General features: G+C 46.0%; 1 protein-coding gene across 1 annotated transcript; it reads right to left on the bottom strand.

Moving 5' to 3' along the window:
* Positions 1-164: 164 nt before the first annotated feature.
* LOC142257421 (jeltraxin-like) lies at positions 165-17,028 on the bottom strand. Its single transcript, XM_075329528.1, has 4 exons — positions 16,964-17,028; positions 10,067-10,097; positions 4,704-4,762; positions 165-2,290 (listed from the first exon to the last, which is right to left on the bottom strand). The coding sequence occupies exons 2-4, from the start codon at positions 10,069-10,071 to the stop codon at positions 1,656-1,658; spliced, it is 699 nt and encodes a 232-aa protein (XP_075185643.1). The 5' UTR covers positions 10,072-10,097; positions 16,964-17,028; the 3' UTR covers positions 165-1,655.
* Positions 17,029-17,396: the final 368 nt, after the last annotated feature.

The raw sequence follows: 17,396 nt of genomic DNA, 5'->3' as shown, positions 1-17,396 counted from the left end.
GGTCCAGTCATGACAGCGGGTGGCCGGTCAGGGCAGTGGGATGCGATCTTTGTGCATATCACATGCAAGTGTGACTCCAGCCTTATAAGCACATATAACAGGTACAATACATTGCTATTAAATGAGACTCAACACAGTAAAAAAAGTAATAGATGTTTTCCAATCGAAACATTAAAGATTTACTAATGCAGAAAATCAAAACTCATGCCATTTGACAAATAAAGGATGGTGCTACCTGGCTGCAAAAGGGGACATCTTAGATTAAAAATAGTGGCAAAATGTAGACAAAGAGGGAGCAGTTCAGATAACCAGGGACATAACAATTTTGTTACAGATACAGTCTAGCTTAGCTATATATTGGGCAGAGCTTAGATAAAAAGAAGAGATTAGGTAAAGGAGGGCAGATTTTAAATAAAGGAGGGCAGAGTATTGATAAAGGAGGGGTAGAGTTTAGAAAAATTAGAGGCAGAGTTTAGATAAAAGAGGGGCAGAATTTAGATAAAGGAGGGGCAGAGTTTAGATAAAGGAGGGGCAGAGTTTAACTAAAGGAGGGGTAGAGTTTAGATAAAGGAGGGGCAGAGTTTAGGTAAAGGAGGGGCAGAGTTTAGGTAAAGGAGGGGCAGAGTTTAGGTAAAGGAGGGACAGAGCTTAGATAAAGGAGGGGCAGATATTAGATAAAAATTGGACTGAGTAGAAAAAGAGAGGGCAGAGGTCAAAAAAAGAGAAGGGGGCAGTTTAGATGAAGATTACAGATGAGCGGACCTGTGGAAGTTCGGATTCTGTGTGTTCAGCCGGACTTCAGATAAAATTCAGTTTGGGACCTGGACTTGACCTGAACCCCAATGCAAGTCACTAATTGAGCAGTTCAGGTCTCTCCCCACATAGAGCCAGTCATAAACAGAGCACTTCCGGAAGCAGGTGGGCGAGGTTTTTCCATTTTTTTTTTGTTTGGTGCACACTACTACATCCAATCAAGCTGTTGTTACCCCCAAAGCAAGACATTCAAACACTGCAAGTGGCTCACACTGGTCTAAGCACCGAGCGTACCCAAACACAGCAATGCTTGCACAAGTGGTTTACATACATAAAACACCTCAAGTCTGTTTTTTGCTAAAGTCTGTGTTGGATATGAACATCGAACTTCGGGGTCACTCATCTCTAATAAAAATTAGTCAAATTTTGGATAGAGCGGCGGCAGAAGATTTGGAAGAGTTTAGATAAAAAAGGGAGCAGAGTTTAGATAAAAATTGGGTAGATCTGAGATAAGAGGGGACATAATTTTAGGTTACAACATCTAAGGGTGTAAAATTTGATGATGAATAAAATAATAAATATTCGGGTTTGGGTTATTTGTACCGAATGCCTAGTACTATTCCGGTATGTGCATGAATAATGAACCTAATGAAAGTCAATGGGTAACCCGGGCATTTTTCTGGGAAATCTTCAATAAAAATGCTTGTGTTTTCCATTGACTTGCATTAGGTTCATTATTCGTGACGAATGCTAGAATACTACTAGGTATTTGGCATGAATAACCTGATTCCAAATATTTAATATTCGCTCATCACTAATGAACCGTTATGATTTAGACTTTGGAATACATTCATTAGATACAATTGAGAAAATGAATAGTAGCTCACATTGTCTTCAGGCAATCATGTAGAAAAGAAGGGGTAGAATTGATTTCTGAGAACATTAGCATTTCCTCTGATTTCATAAGTACCATTTTTAGATCCAAAGATATTCCCATTTATATCATCATCATAGATATAGAAATATTGTGCTATTTTTGCAGGGGACAGAACATAATCCCACATATTGACATCACATATTTCACCTACAAAAGACTGGCCTACATTAAATTTACCACCATAACTGTCCTGTTCCTGCCCCAGGATGACGCTCATCTGAGGGCCGATGGGAGATCTGGTTTTAGTGACTCTTTTAGGGTAAGCTTTTCCATTGATCCACAGTTGGAGCAGTCCGGTAACAGAGTCCCAGTTGACACAAGTGTGTTTCCAGGCTAGAACCTCAGGATCCACCTTGAACTGAATTACTTCCTGATTGATATACACAGAATATACATTTGGGGGAATTGGATAAATAAGAAAAGTGTTGTCATTTGTTGAACCAGGTGTGGCTAGAGAGAACAGGGAATGTGGGCTGCTGAGCTCAGTAAAGGAACGTAGACATACGGTTAGTTGCTTCAAGGGTCTGTACACTGTTGGCTTCAGAATCACATGGTCAGTATCTGTTTGCCGGGGAAATAAGATTATATTTTTACCTATAGCTAAAGAAAAAGGAAAAAAAGAGTAATAATATAAGAATAATTGTAATGGAGTCAACATTTACAATCATCACCTTCATCATAGTCATCAAAACAAGAAATGACTTAACAGCAATGAATGTTTCATTTCTAAAGCTGGTCACAGCAGGAAATATTATAGGTTGTGTTGGCCAATTTCGAGGCCTACTGCGGAGGACTTGCATCCCACAATCCACCCACTTTAAAAGACTGTTTTGTTTTTTTAACTAAGGTAAAGTAATGCTTCCCCAGTTTACCGGAGGCCTAGGCACACATAGAAGTGAGTCGTTAGTTTAGGATTCAATAAAAGAGGTCATTTTTGTTGTTGGGCTCACATCTTTGGATGAAAATGTTTTTAATGAGATCTATTGACATCTAATAAGAAAGGGAGAAACATAACTTTTCCTTGCTGATTGAAAGAAGAATTTGTCTCATTGATTTTGATGACCTGTGTGTCCAATTTCTGCTCTATTGTGTAAAATGTAAAGAAAACTAAACGTAATGACAGCCATGTTTTATTCAGAGCAGAACATAAAACAAGACTCAAAAAGTGAAAGACATTTTTCCATTTCATTTAATAAAATTATTTCAATCAATAGAAATCAATAGCAGCAACACCACTCAAAAAAATTGGTACAGGGATAAGAATAGGCTGCAAAAGTAAGTGGTGTTAATGAAAAACAATTTTCAAATAAGTTACATGGCTGTGTATAAGAGCATGTGAGAGAGGCAGAGTCTCTCAGAAGCAAAGATAGTCAGGCTTTCATTAATGAGTAAACAACTGTATCTCAAAATTGTGGAAGAAATTTGGAACAATATTACTCAATGCAAAATTGCAAAAACATTAAATATCATCTATAGTACATACTATCAAAAGATTCAGAGATTCTGCCTAAATCTATGTGCATAAGAGAGAAGGCCTCTGGCGAACTGCTTTAAAAACAGGCAAGCTTGTGTTGTGCAAATTACTGCATGGGTAATGACATCCTGCACCGATCACAACTGCATGGCTTTGCAGAAGAAGAGTTCTGGTAACGAACTGGCCACCTGCAGTCCAGACTTTTCACCAACCCCCCAAAAAACGACCGTATTTTACAGATGTCTGAAAGAGTCCATACTGTCAATGGTACATCTCCTGCACAGGTGTCAGTCTGACTCCAAAACAGCCAGCACAGCAGGAGAAGGTGGGAGTGCGCTGCTATGGATGCAGATTAGGCTGGTTTCACACTACGTTTATTTAACATCCGTCCATAACGTTTTTTTAGCGGAAAAGCGGATCCAGTGCAAATGCGTTTTCATTTCAATGCATTTGCAATGGACTCGCGTTAACATGCGTTCACCTGCGTTTGCGTGCGTTATAGTGAGGATCCAGTGACTTGCAGTTTTTTAACATGTTTCAAAAACGCTACTTGTAGCGTTTTTGAGCTGCGTCCAAATACTGCAAATCACCGGATCCTGACTAAACAGCACGCAAACGCAGGTGAACGCTGGCGTGCTGATAGGCAGGATCCTGCTTTTGTACTGAGCATGCCCAGAAAGTACTGAGCATGCCCAGAACCAGTCTCGCGTGATCAGTCCCTCTCTCCTCCTCCCTCCCTCACCCTCTCTCTCTATCTCTGTCTTTCCCCCTCCCTCCCCTCCCTCTCTCTCCCACCTGAGAGCTGCGGACACTCGTAACCAAGGTAAATATCGGGTAACCACTTCTCTTAGTTACCCGATGTTTACGTTGGTTACGTGTGCAGACAGCCCTGCTCCTAGCAGCTGCAGACACTCGTAACCAAGATAAATATCGGGTATCCAAGCCCGATGTTTACCTTGGTTACCAGCGTCTGCAGCTGTCAGAAGCCGGCTCCCAGTCTAGTTCACCTCACTCCCGATCACATGACTCCAATGCCCGCCCCTAAACATCCAGTGACAGGATCCTGCAAAATAACAGATGCGTTTGCATGCGTTTTTTGCTGTAAAAGCAGGATCCGCTTTTGCAGCAAAAAAACGTTCCTGACGCATGTTAAATAAACGTAGTGTGAAACCAGCCTTAGCAGAGCAGTGAATAGCTGTGCTACAGTATGAAGGGCAGGATCTTTCCACCTCTCACCAGTGTCATCCCTACAGTGGGGCCCACTGGGGGATTCCCCGATTTCCAGGTTGGCCAGTCCAAGCATGGTTATAAGAGATTTATAAATCATTACATTTGTTTTCTTTACACAGTATCCCAACTTATTTAGAGTTGGTGTTACCAGGCTTTTTACCTTTTATTGTACCTTACTACAGAATATTTACAGGAAACCCACCTAGTGTAAACATGTATGGAAGTATAATTACATCATATACCAATAGAAATGACTTTATGATCTCTCAATAACTGAAGAACTGAAATATCTGATAAAACTTTACATACTTCCCTGCGAGAAGCATCCATGGAAGATCACAAATAACAGGAATATGGTTTTCATCTTTCTAGAAAAGATAAATAAAAAATATGTTTATGTGATATATAGTGTGACCAGACACTGATAGTATTGAAAACATTTGACCTTAGGTCAGAAATGTTCCTTAATCCTGTTTCTGCTCTGACATACAGGTTTTTCTTTCATGGATTTACTGTTATTTAACTATGCAAAAAAAAAAAAGTTCTGTTCCTGATTTAAAAGTGTTATTTCCTGTTTCATTGTGCATTATGTAGCGTGGGCGTTCTGTTCTATACCTGCACCAGCGCTCCGATGCGTCCTAACGCCGATGTCCCTGCACTCTCCTCCACCCCACCCAGCTGGTATACCATTGACATTTTCTTTTTGGAACCTTGCGCGATTTCCTGCTCTGCTCCTTGCCGCTTACATATTGTGTGGTCCTCTGCTATCCCGTACGGCCATCCACATGTGTTTGAGCCCTAGGCCCCAGGCCCTGAGTTTGTCCTGCTGGGTTCCTAGAGAAAGCCTAGCGTGCGCTCACCTTTCACGCTTATATTGGGGTGGTGCGAACACCCTAAATTGGTGTCCCCAGCCTATGGCTGGGAGACATTGGTATAACAGTTCCTCTTCCCTGATGGGCGGCACAAGCATCCTCCTTAGATTTCCTAACCTAGCTCTGTGTTGGTACTGTTTTATTGTTCTGGTCTCCCTGTATGCAGCACCAGTCCTGACTGCAACTAGTTCTGTCATGCTGACGTCTGGCTTGGACCTGTCCTGTCCATGTGTTCCCCTGGTACCATTTTCTGCATCCTGTTCTTGTAGCCCTGCTGTGTCCTATACCTGTGAAAAATGTCCTCTTTGTGTTTTGAACCTGACGTTCTGAGTATTTATGGTGCCTGCACCATCCTGCTATGGTCCACGCCAGCAGGACCGGCACCACCCTGTTACGGTCCACGCCTGCTGTGCATGCACCATCCTGCTACGGTTCATGCCTGATGTGCCTGCGCCCCCCTGCAACGATCTAACCCTGCTGTGGCTGCACCTGTGCCGGATGACCTGTGCTTGATGTCTGGTGTCTGACAATCTCTGCCCAATGTCTGGAGCCTTGCCCAATATCAGGTGTCCGATGACCTCTGCTTTATGCCTGGAGCCGTCCACATGTCCGGTGTCTGACGATATATGCTCGATGTCTGGTGCAAGATGACCTTTGCCTGATGTCTGGAGCCTTGCCTGATGCCCGGTGTCTGATCATCTCTGTCCGATGTCTGAAGCCTTGCTCGATGTCTGATGTCCAACTTCACTTTTGTGGCTGTCACAATGATTTTATGATATTTATGTAGTCCAATAGTAAACGCGCTATATTCAAATTTCATTGTTCGTGTGAACTACACACTACTGTCTGTATCATTAGTCCGATAAGATTTTTTTTCTCCTTTCATAGTTAACTAAGCATGAAAGGGTTCAGTACTTCAGGATTCCAAACTTTACATTGTTCAAAGCTATAAATACACAGAAGTATTACTCAATGGTAATACTGTATTTTTCATTTTATATTTGCACCGGATTATAAGACGCACCCCAAATTTAGAGATAAAAAAAGATAAAAAAAAATGGGGTCCGTCTTATACTCCGGTGTTGTCTTACTGGAGGGGCCGGCAGCTGTGGTGGAGTGGAGTCACAGGAGGCAGAGGCGGTATTGGTGGGGTCTGTGCTGGCAACGGTGGTAGGGCTGTGCTGGCAGTGGAAGCTGTGCTGGTTGTGTGGAGTAGGCCAGTGCAGCGGGTGTCCCAGATGCTCTGTCGGTGATGCGAGCTTCAAAGAAATGGCGCCCGAAGCGGCGCGTGCACAGATTGAGCTCTCAGCTCAATGACAAGATCTTGAGCCGAGAGCTCCATCTGCGCACGCGCCAAATCCGGGCGCCATCATTTGAAGCCAGAGCATCTGGGCACACACCGCAAAACCCTGCTCCACACAGCAACTGCAGCCCACACAGCCAGCCAGCACAGAGAGGCAGCCAGCCAGCCGGCTGCCAGCACAGACAGGCAGTCAGCCAGCCGGCTGCCAGCACAGACAGGCAGCCAGCCAGCCGGCTGCCAGCACAGACAGGCAGCCAGCTAGCTGCCCGCACAGAGAGCCGCCTGCACAGAGAGGCAGCCAGCCACCTACACAGAGAACCACCTGTTCAGAGAGGCAGACAGCCGGGCCACACAGCCAGCCGCCCGCACAGGGAGGTAGCCGACTGCCCGCACAGAGAGCTGCCCGCACAGACAACCAGCCGCACAGAGAGGCAGACAGCTGGCCGCACAGCCAGCCGCCCGAACTGAGAGGCGGCCGACCGCCCACACAGAGAGCCGGCCGACCGCCCACACAGAGAGCCGATCGCACAGAGAGGCAGCCGACCATCTGCACAGATAGCCAGCTGCACAGAGAGGCAGCCAGCTGACCACAGAGACAGCCACACAGAGAGGTGACTGGCCACTCGCACAGAGAACCGCCTGCACAGAGTGGCAGACAGCTGGCCGCACAGACAGTTGCCCGCACAGCTTCCGCACCAATTCTCCACCTCCCGGTAAGCTATATTCGGATTTTAAGATGCACCCTTCATTTTCCTCCGAAATTTTTGGAAGGAAAAGTGCGTTTAATTATCCGAAAAATACTGTATGTATCCTTCTCTTCCCCTTGCCCATTCAGAAAAGCTTAAAGAAGACTATGAAAATGTGAAGAGATTGTTAAATGCATTAAAATATGAGGAATATGGTTGGGAAGTAATTGAAGATTTCAAAATTGTTGCATTCTTGATGAGTCTTCAAGGAGGCTATACTAAGTTTCCATGCTTTCTTTGCCTTTGGGATAGCAGGGACACTAAAGCACACTACCATAGACAATAATGGCCTGAACGTATTGAATTTTTTGTGGGAAATACCAACATAAAATGGGAGCCACTTAAAGACCCTCAAAAGGTACTAATGCCACCTTTGCACATCAAACTAGGCCTAAAACAATTTGTCACAACGTTGGACAAGGAATCAGTGGCATTCAAGTATCTACAAGATCTCTTCCCGAAGCTTTCAGAAGCAAAAGGTGGCGTTTTTGTAGGCCCTCAAATCAAGAAAATTATGGAGGGTCAAGAGTTTCCCAAACTCCTGAAAAAAAAAAAAAAAAGAGAAAGAGAGAAAGAAGCATGGATCAGTTTTGTCAACATAGTTACAGGCTTCCTTGGAAATGAATAAAGCTGAAAACTATGTTGCATTGGTTGAGGCTCTGGTTAAATGCTATAGCAAAATTGGGCTGCAAGAAGTCTCTAAAAGTCCGTATCCTTCATGCCCATCTTGATTGACTCAAACAGAAAATGAGAGCCTATTCAGAGGAGCAAGGAGAGCACTTTCATCAAGATATCCTACAGTTTGAACGTTGCTACCAGGGAAAATACAATGAAAACATGACGGAGACCACATTTGGGGATTAATGTGTGAAGGTGATCTTATAAACCCTTGCAAATCTCACAAAAATAAACATTTCTAGGTTCCCTTCCATTAATTGGTAGCATTTTGATTAAGATATGCTAATGGTTTCAAATATACACTAGTGCATGCCCTCATCATTTCCCACCTCGACTACTGCAACCTCGTGCTCTCTGGCCTCCCTTCCAACACTCTTGCACCCCTCCAATTTATCCTACACTCTGCAGCCCAATTAATCCACCTCTCTCTTCGCTATTTCCTGGCATCTCCTCTCTGCCAAACCTTTCACTGGCTTCCCATTGCCCAAAAACTCCAGTTCAAAACACTAACCATGACCTACAAAGCCATCCACAAACTGTCTCCTCCTTACATCTGTGACCTACTCTCCCGGTACTTACCTGCTTGCAACCGCCAATCCTCACAAGATTTCCTTCTCACCTCCCCTCGCATCTCCTCTTCCCACAACTGCATACAAGATTTTTCTCGTGCATCCCCCATACTCTGGAACTCTCTACCCCAACGTATCTGATTCTCACTACTGTGAAAAGCTATTCCCCATCTGTTCTCTCTGCCAATCTCTAAACTGGCTTCCCATTGCCCAAAGGCTTTATTTCAAAACACTATCCATAACATACAAAGCCACCCACAACCTGTCTCCTCCATCCTCCATACATCTGTGACCTAGTCTCCTAGTACTTATCTGCACACACATCCAATCTTCATAAGATCTCCTTCTCTCCTGCCCTAACTCCTCTTCCCACAACTGCATACAAGATTTCTCCCCATACTTTGGAACTCTCTACCTCAACATATAAAACTCTCACCTACTGTGGAAAATTATTCCTCGGCTTCTCCTCTCTGCCAATCTTTTCACTGGCTTTCCATTGCCCAAAGACTCCGTTTGAAAACCTAACCATAGCATACAAAGCCACCCGCAACTTGTCTCCTTCATACATCTGTGATCTAGTCTCCGGGTACTTACCTGCACACAACCTCCGATCCTCACAAGATCTACTTCTCTCCTGCTCTCTTATCTCCTCTTCTTACAATTGCCTACAAGATTTCTCCCGTGTCTCCCCCATACTCTGGAACTCTCTAACCCAACACATCAGACTGTCACCTACCTTGGAAACCTTTTAAAAGGAACCTGAAAACCCACCTCTTACGACAAGCCTACAACCTGCAGTAACCCTCAGTCCACTATGCATGACCAGCTCTACCGTCACCTACTGTACCCTCACCCATCCACTGTAGACTGTGAGCCCTTGCGGGTAGGGTCCCGTTAGAGCAACATGTTCATTCCACCTACAACCTGTAAATAAAAACACGCAGCCCACACCCCACATAAAAGTGATGCCCACAACAGCCCAATACGTCCTAGAACTGCCTTTTTAGCAGCATTCTGCAAGCACTACAGGTATCAGATCTTCCTATCCCGCCAATTAATTTCCAATGGCTTAACTGCCCTGAACCTAAAGATAAAGATCAGAGTAACAAATAGCCGCCTCTACTTTCTGTAAACCTTCTCAACCTCTCTGCTGAAAAAGGATTACACTTGACAACAGGCAGTGGACGGTATGTCAAACAAAAGGGAGAAAACTAATGAATGTTAAGGCTAAGTAAATAAATTCATTGGGTAAATAAAGTATTTTACAAATTTTGCCTAAAATTATTGAAACAGGACTTTAAAATTAATGACATATCAATGTTTTATAATCATGGTTCCTTCCTCTGAAACATTTCTTTGTATGTACGGGAAATCTGGCCTTATACTCCCCGAATCATCATAACCCCTTTATTATGTCGATTTGCAGGAATACTGGTGATTGGATTCTATACAGCATAGACCGAGTTTGACCTTCTCAGCCATAGTAACAAGGCGGAGGACTTACCTCATGTTTAATGTGATGATAGACTTTTAACCTTTAAAGTATATATAAAAAACTTATATTAGTAAAATATTTTTTAAAAATAGGACAAGTAAAAGAGAAATTCTTGCTATTTCTTATGTTATTAGTTGATATTTTTTTTTTTTTTTTTTTTTTTTCCAATTTAAATTTTTATTGAGTTTTCATAAGCATACAATAAAGAGCATGGGACCATGTAATGATAGACAGGTTTCATCAAACATCTGAACAATGTTAAACTGTCATAGGAGTCATAATGGATTATAAATCATTGTGGTGACACATAGGTCCTCATTTTAAACCGTAGAAACCATAGAAACCAGTAACACAGAGAGGAAAGACAGAGGAGAGTAGCAGTCATGGTATGTAGGAAAGATAGCGTAAGTCAGAGAGAAAGGAGGAAAAATAGAAAGTAGAGCGCGGTGACCGGGGCTGATACACTGTCCGCTGGACCAAGACCATTCGAAAAGACGGTGTATGTCATCTGAAGAAGGGAGGGAGCCGGGGGTTCCTGCTCCTCAGGAGTCACACAGATCCAAGAATTTTTTACTAGACAGAAAAGATTCCCACTGAAGCCATTTGGTGGCTGTCACCACCGACTGCCCACGTGACTGAGCCATCACCACCTCCATACGGTGAATCACATTTACCTCCATGACCCATTCTTCCAACGAAGGGGGAGCAGAGTCCTTCCATCGTCGTGGGATCACTGTCTTAGCTGCCTGGAGAAGATGGCCCAGGATAGAATTTTTATAGACCTTTTCGGATACATTAAAGATGTACAATAATACCGCCTCTGGGCGACTCGGAACCACAACCCCGGTGACCTCATGAATGGCCGCCAGTATTTTTTTCCAAAAGGCCGACAAGCTCGGGCAGTACCACCAGATATGCGACATAGTGCCCCCCTGCGCTCCACATCGCCAACACGTGTCAGGGACGTCAGGATACCATGCATGAAGAGATGCTGGGACCCTATACCATCTAGACAGTATTTTATAGCTGGTTTCTTGCATCCTGGTGGCCACCACGGACCTGTGGGTCAAACGGAAACAACGTTTCCACTGATTCTCAGGGAAAGTCTGGCCGAGCTCCTCTTCCCATGCCGCACAGAATCGGGGGGAAGACGTCTCCGCCGCGTTCGTCATACATTTGTACACCTTTGAGATTGCATGGCGTGCACCAGAGGGCCCACTACAAAGGTTTTCAAAAGGCGTTTGGGGCAGGTGGTGGGCTATGTCAATGTCCTGGGAGGTTATGAAGTGCTTAAGCTGGGCATATTCAAAGTGGAACCGCAATTTGAAGTTGCGGTTCTCTACAATCTCCCGGAGTGGAAGGAGGGACCCCCCCGAAACTACCTGGTTTAATCTCAGGGGGTTTAGTTTCGTGCAACCTAGAAAGTTGTTGGACGATGCTCCCGGTAGAAACTCCGGGTTGTCAGTTAGTGGCATGAGGGGTCCCCTAGGCTGGATCATGAGGTTGCGTGATGATATAGAGTGTATCGTTCGTAGTGTTTGTTTGGTACTATAGGACATCTCAATTTTATGTTTGATGAGGAGGGGCCAGGTCCACGGCAAGGTCGATGTCGATAAAGGGCACAGATCCTGTGCCAGGCAAACCCAGAGCTTAGACTTAGAGCAGTGCAAAAGGTCCAAGACCCTGGCATGAGCGGCTGCCATATAATATCGCCTACAATCGGGCAGACCTGTTCCCCCCGCGTTCTTGGCCCTGGTTAAAACGCTGCATCTCAAGCGAGCGCGTTTTTTGGACCAGACAAATTGATTAAATATGCGTTGTATCTTGGCCCAATATGCTGCCGGGATATATACCGGGACCGTCTGGACCAGGTACAATAATCGCGGCAGGGCGGTCATCCTGAGAGCGCCAATCCTGCCAAACCACGAAAGAGTGCCTTTTTGCCATGAGGCTAGGTCTCCCTCGAGTCTTGACAGAAAGGTTTGATAGTTTAATTGAAAGAGCCTAGTCAGATCGGAGGGAATCTTTATGCCCAGGTATTCAATGCTACCATGGGATGGCCATTTAAAGGGAAAACTTGGTTTTAGGGCGTTTACCATTGTGTGGGGCAGAGAGATATTCAGCGCCTCCGACTTGTCAAAATTAATTTTGAAATTGGACCATTTACTAAAGCGGTTTAGCTCCACTAGCAGGGACGGAAGGGAGGTGAGAGGATTACATAAATAAATAAGGAGATCATCGGCAAATGCGGCACATTTATGTTCCCGGTTTGCAACCTGAATGCCTTGAATATCTGGGTTAGCCCTAATGGCCGACAGTAAGTGTTCCATTACCAACACGTATAATAAAGGTGATAGGGGGCATCCCTGCCGGGTCCCATTCCGGATGGGGAAGGGCCCCGACAGAGTGCCATTAATCTTAATGTATGCAGTCGGAGAGTGATATAAAGCCATAATCTTAGAGGAGCAAATGGGTCCCAGGCCCATATGCTCCAATGTCTGTGAAAGTGACTGCCATGAGACTCTGTCGAAGGCCTTCTCAGCATCCAAAGATAACAGCATCAAAGAGAGTTTTTTAGTGTGTGCGTGTTGGATTAAGTCCAAGGTCTTTATAGTATTGTCCCTAGCTTCTCTGCCCTGGACAAACCCGACCTGTTCTGGATGGATCAGGTCAGGAAGCAAAGGGCCCAGTCTATTTGCCAAAAGCTTGGCATAGATTTTTAAATCTACATTAAGGAGTGATATCGGTCTGAAACTGCTACATATTGTGGGGTCCTTTCCAGCCTTACGAATCAGAGAGATATGGGCAGTGGTTGAATGGGGCGGGAAAGGGACCGAGTCCGAGATTGAGTTGAAAGAGAGGAGCATTAAGGGAGCTAACTGTTCCGAGAAGGCTTTATAAAATTTAGCGGGGAATCCGTCAGGTCCAGGACTCTTATTACCCGGTGTGTCACGAATCACCATCAACAATTCATTCAATAAAAATGGACTTTCCAGGTCCTCAATTGTGGAGCTACTAAGGCGCGTAAAGGGTGAGGGCATTGAGGGGCATTCGGCACTCAACTCAGAGGGTTCAACAGGTAAATTATATAGCTTGGAATAGTAGTCGTGAAACGTGTTGGAGATGTCGGGGGTGGCATAGAGTAGCTCGTCACGTGTGTTCTTGATACAAGGTATAAGGGTGTGGGCTCTTCCCTCTCTCAATGCGTTGGCCAGCAATCTGCCCGGTTTATCTCCAAACTCATAAAACCTCCCTTTCCCTACCTGTATCAGGCGCTTATACGAGGAGTCCAACAACTTTTTGACTTCCATCCTGGCCTGTAGAAGGGCCTGCAGGTTCGTGGCCGATAGTGCTCGTTTGTGTATAAGCTCACGTTCAGAGACCCTACGAAGGGCTGTTACTATATCTTGGGCCCGTTCTTTTTTGATTCGGGACCCATGCTTAATAAAAATACCCCGTATGACACATTTCAATGCTTCCCACTTATAAGTGGGGGCTGTGTCATCGGTTAAGTGGTCTGCTACGAACCCCGTGATAGAGGTCTGAACGTCAGAAACACAAAGCTCATCCAGCAACAGCGACTCATTTAGCCGCCACGAACCCCTGGGGGTCGGGAGGGAGGGTATCTCAACTGTACAATAGACCGGGGCATGATCCGACCATAGAATGTTGTCCATCCCAGTGTATCGAATCCAGGGGAGAGCGTTGTGTTGTAAAAGTATATAGTCAATGCGACTGTATGAGTCTTGAGTATGGGAATAGAAACTATAGTCCCTGTCGGACGGGTGTTTCAGTCTCCAGGTGTCGAACAGTTGAATACGCAATAGAGCTTTTTTGATACGTTTGATCGTGCTGTAGGCAATGTTAGATTTCCCCCTGGAGTTGTCCAATGTGGGGTCGAGGGTGACATTGAGGTCGCCACACAGAACCACTGTACCCTGAATCAGAGGGACCGCAACGTCTATCAGGCGGGTGACAAAGCTGTCTTGTTTTTGGTTTGGGGCATATGCGTTAATGACTGTGAGTGTTTGATCCCCTACCTTTAGCGAGAGGATGATATACCGTCCAAGACTATCAGTCGTACATTTTAGGATTTGATGTGGAAGGGATTTATGGATGGCTATCGCCACCCCTTTAGATCGGGAATCCGGGTTGTCTGAGGATACCCATGTCTGATAATACTTATTTTTGAAAATGGGGGCATGCCCTTGTTTGAAGTGGGTCTCCTGGAAACATACCATGCTCACCTTCTGTTTATGGAAGTGGTACAGGATCTGTGTTCGTTTCTCCGGAACATTAAGGCCCCTGGCATTAAAAGAGGCAATAGTCAGGTCCGCCATCTAAAAGAGAGTGTGACATTAAAGATAAATGAGAGAGGAAATCGAACACGATCAGCCCGGTCGCCAAGAGAGGAAGGAAGAAGAGAGTTGAAAGAGGTAGAGTATAGCGAAGAAGAAAACAAAGAGAACAACAAAGCACAAAACCTTGTATGATAAACTAGATTCGAACAAACGTTCCTAGGGAACATGTCCGCCTTTGAATGGCAGGACAGGGGATCCCAACCTATTTGGGGAAAAAAGATGTCAGACATAGCAAAGCAAAACAGAACTCCGGATATACTAGAAACATTAAGGATGACCACAAGCACCGGCTAAGGAATTGATGACTAATGTAATACGGGCAATGGATAGGTTTAAACTCAGCAGATGAGAGTCACTTAGCTGTAAATAACTGTAAATAACTGTGTGTAGAATATGTCATGAAGGCACACACGGCCTCAGGGCTTCTCTATGTCGGGTATCGAAAGCGTCCTGCCCCTCGGCCCCGTTCTCCTCTCGGAGGCAGGCCCCTCTTGGGCCCCGGGAATGAGGTTGGTCTGGTGGGTGTGATCCTTTCCCTGGAGGTCCAGGTCTGAAGCAGGGTAGTTGGCCAGGCTGCTATAGAAATTGTGGGTAGGCCCAGGCTCCTGATGAATGCCGGGAGGTCCTCTGGGGAGCGCAGGACCCGCCATTGAGAGTCTTTTTGCACCGCCAAGGAGAATGGAAACCCCCACCGGAACGGAAGTCCCTTTTCTTTCAGAACATCCAGAAGGGGCTTCAAAGTAGCGCGTTGGGCTAGAGTGTGCCTTGAGAGATCTGGCATTATGCGGATGGCAGAACCATTGTATGACAAGTTTGGCTTCTTCCTGGCTGCCTGTAGAATAGCCTCCTTTGCTACAAAGAAATGCACCCTACAGACCACATCTCTTGGGCGGGGATCATCCGGATCTGGGGGACGCAGAGCCCTATGTGCTCTATCGAGCTCTAGGGGGGCACCAGGCGGTTTCTTTAGCAAATTATTAAAAATGGAACGAAGGACGCCAGGGATGTCGGGAGCAGCTATAGATTCAGGTAGGCCTCTAATTCTTAAATTGTTCCTTCTATTTCTGTTCTCTTGATCATCAACGTGTTGTTGAAGGGCAAATAGCTGCTTAGACTGGTTTTGTACTGTCTCTTGGATAGATTGTATAGAGACTTGTGAATGTGATTGCTGCTCAGTGAGGGTATCAACCCTATGGGTGAGTGAGGAAAGATCAGATCGCAGTTGGATAAATTCTTGCTTACATTCCGCCACCACTTGATTAGCCAGTGCTGCGATGTCATTCTTGGTGGGGATCGCTTGCAGCAGTGATCGCAGGTCTGCCAAGGACGCCGGGCGGTCCTCCCTTGTCGAGGCGGCAGCGTAGGATAAATTGGGGTATGCACAGAAAGAGTCCTGTACAGCTGGACCGTATATCATTTGCTGTGCACTTTGGGGATTATTTATGCCGCTCCATGATGGTGATACGGTGACAAGACGAAGTGGGGCTACCCCTGACACCATGGGCCCCTTATTCATGGGCAACAGTGCACCCCCTTCCGGAACCCCGTCTGTGTCCCCCAGGCTCTCAGCCCAGGAGGATCCTGTGCACCAACTATTGGGTGAGGTGGGGGGCATTTCCATCTGGGGCGTCCCCCGGAACTCAGTGGCCGTCTCCCTGGATTCATGCGGTCCCCCTCCAGTCACTGGGTCCCCCAGGGGTTGTGTGTCCCCCGGTGAGGAAGTGTGGCTTATGTTGTTATTGCCGTTACTAATATGGGCCCTCGGCAGCAAGTCCCCCCTCCAGCCCCGCACCGGGGGCCTGGGATCAGGCAGTCTGTTAGGGGTATCCGCTGCTCCCGTCTGGGCCTCAGCTGCTCTGCGTGGAGCCTGTTCCCCCTGAGCCCGGGGCTGGGGCGGTGACTCATCCTCCAGGCCCGATCTCGCGTGCAATCCACGGCTGCACGCCGAGATCTCCCTGATCCCGCCGACACCAGCCGCGGGTGGACTGCGGGGACTCACCGCTCCCATCCGCGATGCAGCAGGGCATGGGGCAGGCGAGGTCGCGGCTGCGAGTGTCCCGTCTTCCAGCTCCGGCCTCCGGGGCCGCGGTTCAGGTAGGTGGGCGCCATCTTGGAATGGCGTCTGCAGCTTCACTAAGTCCCCCGCCGCAGGGCTTTGTTTCTTGCTCACCGCTGCTGTGGATCTCCCGGTGGGTCCTTTCGCATCATGGGGGGTCTCAGCTGCTTCACCCCTCTTTTGGGTCTCCGGGGTTGCTGTGTCCTCAGGCATCCGGACAGGGGCAGGACTCATTTCGGATTCTGCAGGCCGCAATTCTTGCTCCGGCTGCGAGGTTGCCCCCGATTCCTTGGAGCGGGTAAAGTAGGCTCCAATATTATTCAGGGGTGCAGGTGGCCGTCCTGGGGTGTTGAGCTTGCCCTTTTTGGCCGATGATTTGCCCATTTTATGTATATAATAGCCGGCTTTATGGAGGATTATGAGGAGCTCCAGAGAAGCACGTCTTTACCCTGCCATGTCCAGCTCCGCCCCTCATTAGTTGATATTTACCTTTTAGTGCCGCGTCCTCTTACATTAGTTATAAAGATGATGCCTCGTCTTTATATACTTAAAGCTGTGTACAATAAAAAAAAATTAATGTATTTTACTGGGCGTTCCATTGTAAACTTTGGCTGCACAAAACCTTTTTTATGATATCTTTATTAGGTGAATGAGATAATGGTCTATTTTACAGAATTCATTAGAAGTAACATTTGATTGTGCGATGCCATAAAAAAAAATGCCACCTTACTTTATTGATTCCTTTACAGGTCTTGTCTCACAAGAGGCACAAACTGATAGATCAGGATACTATCCTTTTCAAGTTCTCTAGTTACTGTTTTGGCTGTCATCTGATTAATTTGGAGCCCAATTTTGAGTCTATTTGGAGTTCATTATTCTGTATGGAGGGCTATGTGAGGTCCATTATTCTGTATGGAGGACT

Source organism: Anomaloglossus baeobatrachus, chromosome 12 (assembly GCF_048569485.1).
Source record: "Anomaloglossus baeobatrachus isolate aAnoBae1 chromosome 12, aAnoBae1.hap1, whole genome shotgun sequence".
NCBI classification, from domain to species: Eukaryota; Metazoa; Chordata; class Amphibia; order Anura; family Aromobatidae; genus Anomaloglossus; species Anomaloglossus baeobatrachus.
Note: the sequence above shows the minus strand (reverse complement) of the source record. Positions and strands in the feature narration are given on the sequence as shown.